Source organism: Anguilla anguilla, chromosome 8, assembly GCF_013347855.1.
Source record: "Anguilla anguilla isolate fAngAng1 chromosome 8, fAngAng1.pri, whole genome shotgun sequence".
Taxonomy (NCBI): Eukaryota; Metazoa; Chordata; class Actinopteri; order Anguilliformes; family Anguillidae; genus Anguilla; species Anguilla anguilla.
In genome coordinates, this window is record NC_049208.1 from 56,092,944 (window position 1) to 56,105,978 (window position 13,035).

General features: G+C 42.5%; 1 protein-coding gene across 1 annotated transcript; it reads right to left on the bottom strand.

The window, feature by feature from the left end:
- Positions 1 to 383: 383 nt before the first annotated feature.
- On the bottom strand, positions 384 to 9,664 carry LOC118234643. Its single transcript, XM_035431329.1, has 5 exons — positions 9,509 to 9,664; positions 4,669 to 7,388; positions 3,792 to 3,937; positions 1,621 to 1,739; positions 384 to 826 (listed from the first exon to the last, which is right to left on the bottom strand). Exons 1-5 carry the CDS (start codon positions 9,625 to 9,627, stop codon positions 697 to 699), a joined length of 3,234 nt encoding a protein of 1,077 aa, XP_035287220.1. The 5' UTR covers positions 9,628 to 9,664; the 3' UTR covers positions 384 to 696.
- Positions 9,665 to 13,035: the final 3,371 nt, after the last annotated feature.

A 13,035-nucleotide genomic window follows, 5' to 3' on the forward strand; every position in this document is an offset into this window, starting at 1 on the left:
TCGTGATTGGAAATGGCTTTTAAAATTGACTGTGAATGCACGTTTTGGGCTTACCCTATCCAAGCTTGATCGATCTTAATCGCCTAATCGGGAATCTGCTGTTGTGGAACTGAAAAATCCAGATGTGTCACATCTAGCACACTCAAATCAGACTTTAACTTTAAGATTTCATGAGCCAGCTTTCTGGAACGGACCCCTGCGTGTGGAAATTAATCATTTGATTTCAAAAGCTTAAACCAATTTCACATGAAATGGGTGAATGATCCGGAAGCGGAAAACTTTAATCTCAGGAAAATTTTCATATTTCGGTTGAGTCACTCAAGTGTGAAAACATCTCATATGTGCAAACCATTAGGGTAATTGGACAACATACTGACACAGGGGATGCTCAAAGAGTTTATTAGTAATGGTGAGAATACAGTGGATATAAGGACAGTATTAATATTTCTGCAGGAGATACTAAAAGGAGCAAGCAGTGAATTTATCAGACCACACTGATCCTTAATACACATCATATTTGATATTTCATATGCATTAACCCACACGTGCAAACTTTCCCGTTTTGCCAGCGCAAATCCCCTGTATCTTAGTATATATGGAAAAACAATATTTATTAGCGTCTATAAAAGCATCACAAATACTTCGTATATATGGCCCAAAATGTGTTTGCATTTTCTCCATAAGAATTCAGTGAGTCTAAACGCATCCTTTTTTCACAAGGGAGTAGAAATTGTCATCACGGTCACCCTTGCCTTCATAGCCATAGTGACACTTTAGTCCACTCCTAGTGTTAAAGAGTTTCCCTGGAACACCATTGCTCTGACGACTAGAAGAAAGAAAAAAATTGTTAAGCAATCAAAAGTCAATGCCACCAAATACTAACAAAGTGTATGTAAACTTTTGACCCACTGGAAATCTGATATCGTACACAAAAGCTAAAATAAATCTGTCTCTTAGCTATTATTTGAAATGACCTATTATGGAAATAAAGTAGATACCCTAATTGACTTAACACAGGAAATGTATGGTAACATGAAATGTGTGGAGTTGTAAAAAATTGAGTTTGAATGTCTTTAGCCTAGGTGTATGTAAACTTTTGGCTTCAACTGTATGTGTGTGTGTGTGTGCATGAGTGTGTGCGTCAGGGTCTGTGTGCATGAACAGGTATTACTACCTTTGTGAGGACTAAACGTCCCCATAAGGTGAAAAGAATCTGAATCCCACCAGAGGAAATTGTCATTTTGGGTTAAGAAAAATGTTTAGACTTAGTATTATATTTAAAGCTTCAGAATAGGGTCAAGGTTAGGATCAGGGATTTTGGGGCTAGGTTTAGGGTTATGGTTTGTTTAGGGTTGGAATTAGGTATTTGAGGGTTGGTGTGAGGATGAGGATAGGGTTGGGTTACGGTTATTATTAAGGTTATGATTGTGGCTAATCTAGCCCAGCAGATTGAGTCAAAGTGGCATTTTGAATGCAAATTTGGTTTTGACATCCCCACAAGCATGCTGTGTGTTCCTTCATAAGCTCTATCACAGTGTGTGAAAGGTACTGTGTTATGCTCTACTATGTTAGCTGAATATGACAGAGGCTGAGAGGCAGTGAAGCTGAATGAAGACTCACCTGCACACCACGTATGTAATCCAGGGCCATGAAACAGCCTGGCCAATCTCAACAGAGTCAGCATATATCCCGCCACTCAACCAGTGCACTCCACTGCCACCACAGGGGTCCACCAGCACCTGCACAAACAACCCTCATACAATCACACAGTGATGACATCAGCGCCTGTGCAAACAACCCTCATACGGTCACACAGTGATGACATCAGCGCCTTCGCAAACAACCCTCATACAGTCACACAGTGATGACATCAGCGCCTGTGCAAACAACCCTCATACAGTCACACAGTGATGACATCAGCGCCTGCACAAACAACCCTCATACAGTCACACAGTGATGACATCAGCGCCTGCGTAAACAACCCTCATACAGTCACACAGTGATGACATCAGCACCTATGCAAACAACCCTCATACAGTCACACAGTGATGACATCAGCGCCTGCGCAAACAACCCTCATACAGTCACACAGTGATGACATCAGCGCCTGTGCAAACAACCCTCATACAGTCACATAGTGCTGACTTCAGCGCCTGTGCAAACAACCCTCATACAGTCACACAGTGATGACATCAGCGCCTGGGCAAACAACCCTCATGCAGTCACAGTGATGACATCAACACCTGCACAAACAACCCTCATACAGTCACACAGTGCTGACACCAGCACCTGCATAAACAACCCTCATACCGTCACACAATGAGGACATCAGCACCTGTGCAAACAACCCTCATGCAGTCACAGTGATGACACCAGCACCTGCAGAAACAACCCTCATACAGTCACTACATACAGTCAAAATACTATCCCCTATGATCAGGGCTTTCTGAGTAGGTGTGTTACTGAGTGGGGAATATCGGTTGGAAACGCTAGTTGGGTGGTGCTCGGCGGCCCTGGGCCGGCAACTATGTTTCTTTGGTACCATGATAAAATCGTCCTGCAGCGAGGACACTGGCGGAGGAGAAACACTCGCATCTAAACTAACATCCGGCTCGGGTAAAAGGGAGTCTAAGAAAGTCTCACTCTCATGAATCTGATATAAAGTCCGGATGTGCGTCTCTAACTCTGCTATTTTCTGTGCCAATTATAAATTAAGGTGACCCTTAGAACAAGTACCATTACCTGTAAAATTGGAAGCAGAGCTAAGACTAACCATGCAACAAACTATGCAGGGAATGGAAGCCATGATGCGCTTCTACCGTATTTTCTTTAGTTGTTCGCGTCGTTCGATTTACAATTTACTTTGGTGAGTAATCCGGAGAAAGTAGTATATGATGCTTACTTAGGTTTTGTTTAAACACAAAAGCCCAAGATAGTGTCGATACACACTTGAAAGCACGACATTAGCCTGTAACCTTGGACCTATTGGACCTAGCATACCAGGCAGTCAAGGGATCAGCCCCAGCATACCACCACAAGACATTCAAACCCTACATGCCAGCCAGATCCCTCCGTTCTGCTACCTCAGGACGCCTGGCCTCCCCCTCTTCGCACCTGCGCTTCCCGAACACGTCTCCTGTCTGTTCTGGCCCCACGATGGTGGAATGACCTCCCCGTGGAGGTCAGAACAGCTGAGACACTGACCCACTTCAAGCGACGACTGAAGACTCACCTCTTCAGGCTGCACCTCTCCCCATCCCTCCCTACCTCCCTGTAAATTACTGTAAGCTTAGGGTTGTAACTAGGTAGCTGTTTTGTTGGTGACTTAGTTAATGCACCTGTCTTAACTACTGCTTGTATTTTTGCATAGACTGCGTTGTTGCTGTTCTCGTTTGTGTTAGTGTTAAACAGTTTAACCTTCAGGGTCCAAATTGAACTATGCGGTTGTTCCCTGCACTTGGACCGGTACTTCTCTCTAGGGTTTTTGTCATACTTGTTCCTGGTTATGGTTAGACACTTTGTTGTACGTCACTCTGGACAAGAGCGTCTGCCAAATGCCTGTAATGTAATGGAGTGATTGAGTTCCCACTGAGCCTTCAGCATGGAGTGCCCTGTTGAATGGTACCTCACACACATCTCATAACAGAATCTGAATGTTGCATAATAAACCACAAAAAAATCTTGTAAGTTCCCAACTACAAATCTACAATGAACCAACACCCAGCAACTTACCACATGCAGCTATGCCTACATGCAAGCATACACACAGGCATGCACATATACACTCTTACCTGAAAACTGTCAGCCGTTTTCTCATGCCAGTCATACTCATAATTGCAGGTGTTGACGCCATGGATCCAGATCCATCCTCCATGCCATCCACCATCTGGGCCGTGCGCTCGACAAATATGATAACCAGTCTGAGATTTCACAGCATCTGTCAAAGGTCAGAAAACATGGGAAGATCGCAGTTCTGTTATTTACATTATCATCATTTATCTGCAAACACGGAGGAGATCGCAGTTCTGTTATTTACATTGACATCATTTAGCTGCAAACATGGAGAGATCTCAGTTCTATAGATAGATTGCAGTATTTTGCATGTGATGCAAGTTAAACTGACAGGCCTGAAGTTTCTTGGATCTGTTTGGTACCTTCTTATTTATTGGTATTATATTACCTTGCTTCCAGTCCTCAGGTATTTCTCCAGTTTCTAAGTACTGTCTAAAAATACCTACCAGTGGTTTAAAGATGATGATACCTAAGTCTTTGGGTACTCTTGGGTATATGCCATCAGGGTCTGCTGCCTTATTTGTCTTTAGTTTAAGTAATTCATCCACTACTTCTTTATCCTCTATTTCAATACCTGATAAACATTCTGAGTACTGAATGTGCCATCCAGTCCATTAGTAACCTTACATCCAGTAACACTCAACAAATTAACTATTCAAGGCATCAGCAATTGATTGGTGTGATGCTAAAAGGTAGGGTGCTGGACTGGTCATCAAAGTGTTGCCAGTTTAAATCCTGGGGCTGCTGGAGTGGCTGCTGAAGGCCCTCAACCCCACATTGCTCCAGGGGAGACTGACCCCCCTGCTTAGTGTAATATGCACGTCACTTACGATACAAACATCAGAGGAATCATTTTATGTAAAATGTGATACTTACTTTCTGGAATGGGATCCGAGAAAGAGCGACCCATCCACTGAAGCTCCTTGTAGCGGCAGCCTTCTCTGTGAGGTTCCTCGTTTTTCCACGGAATCCATGGACTCACACAGCTGCAGCTCTGGACGTGGTTTCTGGTAGAACATTGTGCGTTCACCCCACAGCTATACACACTGCATCCATCCACACATTCACCATTGCGGCAGACTTCACTGTATCCACATGCACCATCACTGGTGCATCTGTTACAAGCTCTGGGTGTGAATGATGGACAGGGCTGCTTGTTACATTGGTAGGTGTCACTAGTCTTCCCATCAGCAAAGGCCCAACCAGTAGAACAGGAGGCTGTACAGACTGTAACTCCATTCTCAGACTTGCACGTGGCACTTCCCCTCTCAGGATGAGTGTAACACACAGGCAGGGCACTCCATTTTCCTTTAGAGCACTTTTCTGTCTCTGGAAAGGGCCGGTACTCATTTTGGCAGGTCAGTGGGACCTCCTGCTGGTCTGTGCTGTGATAGGGCTTCTCACAGTAAGTGTTGGACAGGAGCTCTGCCTTGAGTGAGCCACAGCCGTTCCTGTTGAACAGGCTCCATTGCTTAGCGGTATACTCTTTAAATATAGGTATGGGGTCCATGTCACTCTTCAGTTGAGATTCTAGTGAAGTAGTACTTGAAATGAAAGGGCCAAAGCCCATTTCTTTTGGAGTCACTGGGTCTCCTAGTTCCAGTTTGACCAGCCGATATTTCTCCCACCCCAAGACGGCTTCCATCTCCATGGCAAACATCACCCGAACAAAATAATCGACTCTCTCGCTGTAGGATTTAGAACATGCTGTTGTTTGACTCTGGTCATCTGTGAGTAGTGATTTGCGAAGAATGTCCAAGATGTTGGATTTGTCTCCAAAGCCTGTCCCTTGCATCATTAGATCAAACTTGTGCAGCATGTAAAGGAATGTGTTGCTTTCAGTAAAAAGGGCTTTAACCTCAGAGACAAACTGATCCTGAGCCATCGTTTCATTCTTTAGAAAAGCGTGACATTTTTCCAAATATCTGAATTTCTCAATCACGTCAATGTATTTAACAAATATTTGCGTCCACTGGATGTCTTGTCGTAGGGTGTTCACCACGTCTTCCATGTATTTTTCCATTTCCTTAAGATCATAATAAATTGTTGTCAGATCTGGCACAGGCTGGTAAGAGATACCAATGATCTTAGTTTCCATGATTGCATAGTCAATGTCATCCTGAACGCTTCCCTGACAGGTTGGACCGTAGAACATTTTCTCGCACTTACAGATTCCGGTTGATGTGTCTTTGATTTGTCTGCACTCACCTTTGTTACAGTTCACATTAGAACAAGGAGGATATTCAACAAGTTTCTGACTCTTTAAATATACTGTAAAGGTTTTATAGTCTGTGTATATCACACCTGTTTGTGAAGGTATAACTGCGTTTGGACATTTTAGTTGCAGATGCCCGTTATCGATTGTTTGAGCATAATCTGACGGTTCATGTATGTATTCTACATGTTTCATAGGTGTGCTCTGAAAAATAAGAGGCCACTGGGATATTTTTTCCTTACAGAGCTGCCCTTTGCTATTCCACTCCTGTTCTATTTGAGTTTTAATGCCCTCATTTACACTGAACCCTTTCTCCCTGTGTAGGAGGTGTATTACTACTTTGTTTTGAGCTATGACATTAATTGAGTTTCCATAGGTCCTCTCTTCATCTTTTTTATCATGAACAATGATTGTCCACTCATACCAGTTGAACTTGTTGTCCAAGTGCTCCTTGATGCTGAAGGCAAGATGCGTATTGTCTGGTAATGTCTCAGTCCCAATTTTCTGCACATCTTTCTCTGCCCACACCCCAAAGCTGTCTGTACACTCAATCAATACATCCTGTATCTTTGCCCGGACGTTGGATAGCTGTTTGACTGCCTCTTCTGCTTTAAGCTTACCATCATAACCCTTTAATGCATAATAATGAAGATTCAGCTGCAATCCAGTGACCATCAGAGAAGTAAAATATGCAGTAAATTGCACAAGGGTCTTAAAATTCCCTTCAGACTTTTCAGTGACAAGTACTAAGAGGTTCTTATTCAGGCTGGCTGGGTTGTTCTCAGTCAGGTAACTGTGAAAGTTATAAACGCTGTTCTCTGTTCCAGTGTTCTCATAGAAAGTGGTGAATCTTTCAGCTAATCTGGTCTTCTCCTTTTCCGTTTCTGCCTTAGCAGCACTGTCTATGAACTCTCTCAGTTTGGTCCAGGAGTTCTTGATGTTGTTCTCATCCCTTGAATAGATACTGGCATACGCTGTCCATTCCATTTTTTCTGCCAGAGAGTTTATTTGGAGTGCAAGGGAGTCCAGTTTCCTGTTGACCTCTGAAAACTGGACTTTCATGAACTCCAAAGTTGGATCTTGCTGGGGGATAAAAGCAAAGATAAAACTCACCAATGCTCCAACAAAACTAAGAGCTGATGCAATCTTTGCCAGCTTATCAAGGACTTGCAAGACTTTTTGGATGGTCTTTGCTCCTTCTTCCACTTTTTCGGTTAACTTTGCCAGTGCATCAAGGCTTTCCAATAGTTTGACACTGGTGTCTATCCCCTTTTCCACTTGCTTTACAAGATCTGGATTGAGATCGGCAGTTGAGAAGCTGCTGTACAAGAGGAGATAGAGCACTAAGAAGAAGACTTTTTTGGACTCCATCATTGGTTCCCTGTATGACAACAACAATCCACATGAACAACATCAGAGCCAAGCTAAAGCAAACACAGTACACTGCTAGTGAAATGGTACTGACTCTCTTATTGAAGCATTTAAGGAGAGCTTTGACTCTCATGATTTTGAAAGATTAAATTACTGAACTAGAAACAATCCTGACAAAAAAACTGGGACATTTACCATCGAACAAGAAAGCTCTATGTCATATTGATTACAGTGGTTTATTAAGATTAGTATGGACTTGATGAAATTCACAGTAATTGGGACCATGGCCTTAACAAGAAAAGGACTGGAAACAACTTGGATAAAATTAAACTAATTTTGGGTGTTGGAATTTCAGCTGGTTGAAGTTGCTGGTCCAAGCCCCTGGTGAGAGTTTGAGACCTGAGTTCAAATGAATGACATGCAAATTAACTGCATGAATACATAGCCCATAGCCCATAGCCCATAGCCCATAGCCCTTAGCCCTTAGCCCATAGCCCATAGCCCATAGCCCTTAGCCCATAGCCCATAGCCCATAGCCCTTAGCCCATAGCCCATAGCCCATAGCCCTTAGCCCATAGCCCATAGCCCTTAGCCCTTAGCGTGTAACAGCCTTAAGACTCACACAGAGTACACTACACCAGAGACTAAATAAAAGCACTTGATTAAAAAAAAAAACTTCAGATAGCTGTCTAAAATTTAAACTATAAAAATATTTTGTTGTTGCATCATTTTGGGAGTGAGTGGCAATCTGTGTCCTCTGGTGTGAAACTGAGAAGCTCTCAAATCATGTAGTGCAAATTACTATGTCCCCATATTGTGTCTTTACATGATCAATATTCATCTATTAATGTCTTATTAAAAAACAACTGAAATGACAGCAACCTGTTCCACGATTATGACCATGAAAAATGATAGTATTAGAAAAAAAGGTCAATATTATCTAAACTTTGACTTAAATTTTTCACAAGAAAAAATATGTTAAAGCAGTCTAAAGATATTATTAAAGACAATTTTGGCCTTGGTAATAACTATATCAAACCAGCCAGTCTTCTTAAGTGATTTTCCAACCAAACAACAGACTGGATATTTCCACAGAAGTCATTGGTCAGCAACAAAAATTTGTTCGAGAAAGATAGCTGAATCCGAAACCCATGACCAGCCCCTGGGCACACCTATGTTTTCTGTCTCCCTTTTAAAGTTCAAAATTAGGACCTGCTCATATCTTTTTTCTGCAAGCTGGAATTTTCCACAGCTGTTGCGTAAAGTATAAAACAGATAGTTTTTTGATCTTGGATAGTGTAGCACCCATCCTAAGCTTATCATCGCAGCAAACTGCTTCTGCTTATTCAAAGTCAACATGGTTGTTGGTTATTACCTTTGAACTCAATAAAATCTTTGAAATTGATAAGTGTTGCATTTATCTTTTTGTTCAGTGTAATTATTACTTATTTAAAAGCCCTGAATACTTGTTATCTACCAACTGGATAGTTTTAGTGGCCATGTGTCCACATTTCACCAATTAGGAGCCTGTTGATTCACAATGATTTTGATCAGTTAAAAATTGTACCTCTCTTTATATAATTGTTTGCAATATCATGCAATATGTATATAGGATGTTTATTCTTTATGACATGCATAGCTACTTCTGACAAAATGTGGCTAAATAAAAAAAAGAGGCTAAACAATTCCTCAAAAAATGACAAATAACTTATTAATTAACTTCTTGAAATCCAGGAATTGTAATTGCTGTTGGAACTAAAACCAGCATACACAGGCATCCCACTGGACTGAGTTTGGAAACCACTACTTTATATGACTCTTCTTGTGCTGCTAAAAAGCACAGTTTTAGCACGGTAGTCTTTTATACATATTCTAAAAGCACTTTCCATAAACATTTTTACATATACATGGGAGGATTTTATACATATTTTACATACATTTACATGGACATTTTTATCTGATTTAAATAAAGATTTGAGAACTATGTATGTACATTTTTGTCAAAAAAGATAATGTATTTGTTACCACATGTACCATTTTTCTAGAAATATAATTAATCTTTACATTTAAAAATCATCAAATGGAAGTAAGACAATGGAAGTCACATGAATAACACAACTGAAAGCTTACCTTGATCTCAGCAGAAACTCTAATAGTAATGTGTGGTGTGTGCTGAATTTATAGGTGGTATGTACACAGTGTGGGACCATTATTAAGGCTGCTGGTTCAATGGGAACGCTGCCACACATGCACACTTAATCAGATTGGAAGAACTTTCAGGGCACCAACTACAGAGCTGTCCACAACAGGGAGATAGGAAGAGAGAGAATGACAGGCGAAGTCAGAGAGAGAGAGAGAATGACAGGGGAAGTCAGTGGGAGAGAGGGAATGACAGGGGAAGTCAGAGAGAGAGAGAGAATGACAGGGGAAGTCAGTGGGAGAGAGGGAATGACAGGGGAAGTCAGAGGGAGAGAGAGAATGACAGGGGAAGTCAGAGGGAGAGAGAGAATGACAGGGGAAGTCAGTGGGAGAGAGGGAATGACAGGGGAAGTCAGAGGGAGAGAGAGAATGACAGGGGAAGTCAGAGGGAGAGAGAGAATGACAGGGGAAGTCAGAGGGAGAGAGAGAATGACAGGGGAAGTCAGAGGGAGAGAGAGAATGACAGGGGAAGTCAGAGGGAGAGAGAGAATGACAGGGGAAGTCAGAGGGAGAGAGAGAATGACAGGGGAAGTCAGAGGGAGAGAGAGAAAGAACCTGCAAATGTCAGTCCATCAACACAGCTCTCCTCAGACACGAAGAACACAGGACAGGACATTTACAGTACTTAACAAAGTTATATATCATCAGCTTTTACCCAAAGTGACTGACATGTTGCATTAAGCAGGGGTGAATCTCCAATGTAGCTTTAAAGACCTTAATCAAGGGCCCACCAATCAACCTTTTGGCAACCAATCCAGCTCCCTAACCACAAGACTATAGCCCAGCACCCTGACCACTACAACCCAACACCTGAATGACTGGACTACAGCCCAGCACCCTGACCACTAGACTACAGCTCAGCACCCTAACCACTACAACCCAACACCTGAATGACTGGACTACAGCCCAGCACCCTGACCACTAGACTACAGCTCAGCATCCTAACCACTACAACCCAACACCTGAATGACTAGACTACAGCCCAGCACCCTAACCACTAGACTACAGCCCAGCACCCTGACCACTACAACCCAACACCTGAATGACTAGACTACAGCCCAGCACCCTGACCATTACAACCCAACACCTGAATGACTAGACTACAGCCCAGCACCCTGACCACTAGACTACAGCCCAGCACCCTGACCACTACAACCCAACACCTGAATGACTAGACTACAGCCCAGCACCCTGACCACTACAACCCAACACCTGAATGACTAGACTACAGCCCAGCACCCTGACCACTACAACCCAACACCTGAATGACTAGACTACAGCCCAGCACCCTGACCACTAGACTACAGCCCAGCACCCTGACCACTACAACCCAGCATTCTAACCTCTAGACCACAGCCCAGCACCCTGACCACTAAACTACAGCCCAGCATCCTAACCACTAGACTACAGCCCAGCATCCTAACCTCTACAGCCCAGCACCCTAACCTCTACAGCCCAGCACCCTAACCACTAGACTACAGCCCAGCACCCTAACCACCAGGCTACAGCCCAGCACCCTAACCTCTACAGCCCTGCACCCTAACCACTAGACTACAGCCCAGCATCCTAACCTCTACAGCCCAGCACCCTAACCACTAGACTACAGCCCAGCATCCAAACCACTAGACTACAGCCCAGCATCCAAACCACTAGACTACAGCCCAGCACCCTAACCTCTACAGCCCAGCACCCTAACCACTAGACTACAGCCCAGCACCCTAACCACCAGGCTACAGCCCAGCACCCTAACCTCTACAGCCCTGCACCCTAACCACTAGACTACAGCCCAGCATCCTAACCTCTACAGCCCAGCACCCTAACCACTAGACTACAGCCCAGCATCCAAACCACTAGACTACAGCCCAGCACCCTAACCACTAGACTACAGCCCAGCATCCTAACCTCTACAGCCCAGCACCCTAACCACCGTGTAACCCAGTCTTTTGGGAGAATTTATCAATTGATTGATGGTGTATATCGTTTATTTTTAGAGTCATGCTTGTTTAACGTTCATGTAAAAGCAAATAAAACTGCTTCCCTGTGCAAACTATGCTTGCAGAACTTTGTGGTGACTATTTCACTCTGATGGTAAGGCTCAATATGAGTGAGGTTTAGACTCAGCAGGGCTGGTTGCAGTGAGGCCTGGTTCTGTTCAAACTGCTCAATCTAATTATCAGTTAAATTAGGTTGATTGAGTAACTAAGGGGGCAGTTACTTTTTCACTAGGGCGATATGGATGTTTGAAATCTTTTTTCATGCAATAAATTAATAATTTTAAAAATGTGTTTTGTGTTTACTCAGGTTGCCTTTGTCTATTATTTCATTTTGTCTAAAGATCTGAAACCATTCAGTTTTTACAAATATGCAACAATGGAGGAAATCAGGAAGTGGGCAAATAGTTTTTCATGGCACTGTTAGAACTTTTTACAATATTACATTATTTTGAATTTAATGAACAATAAATTTGAATGGCACAGCCGTAGTTTAAGTTGTCAAGCAATTTAAACCTGTTTTAAATGGGCCGTGTGATAGAAAAATGATGCTTGTGTATATATTGATGAAAATTGCTGGTTGAGGGGGGAGGAACACGTGCAGAGCATCGCGTGCCTGAGAATGTGTCTGTTTGTCCTTCCTCAGGTTGTACCAAGGTTGGAGCCCCCAAACACAAAAATGTATCCTTGATGTACACACAGCTGCAACACCTCAGATAGCCTTTCTGCCTATCAGCTTCAAACCGCCTAGCATGAATTATCTGTTTTACAAGACCCAAACCCCTATAAGACGGGAAGTCCCTGAGCTGCAACTCAGGACACTGGGTAAGAGTGTTCTCATGTATGCATTTGTTTGCAAACATTAAAAGCTTAAAGTGAATGTTGTGCGTTAGTCTCTTGACTCTTCTCACCGCCGGTGGATACAGCTGAAATTTCCAGCACAGCTGCCAGCTCTTTTCTGCCTGCAGCTGGCCATGTGACGTGGTCATATGCGTCACCAAAAATGAACATATTTTTATTATAATTTTTTATAATAACATTTTATATAACATATATATATATATACACACACATATATAATAAATATATATATACACACATATATATATATATATATACACACACATATATATATACATACATAATCTTACTAAATTAAAGTTAGTATTGCAAATAGTACAAGTGTCTTGCTTCATTTAAGCCATTTTCCAAGTCTCTGTGATGCTCACATCTGTTGTTATAAAGCCTTGAACAGAACACCTCCTTAATGGACAAGATTTTCCATCTGAGTGAAGGGGTTAAACAGGAAAAACAATTCTGAGAAGTCTTTAGTGCAACGACCAACTCCCCCGCAAGTTGTGAAACTTGATTTTGAAAGATGAGGTTACTGAACTAGAAACAAAAAATCTTGGACATTTACCATCTAACCAGAAAGCTTGATAAAATATTGGTTTTAGCGGTTTACTA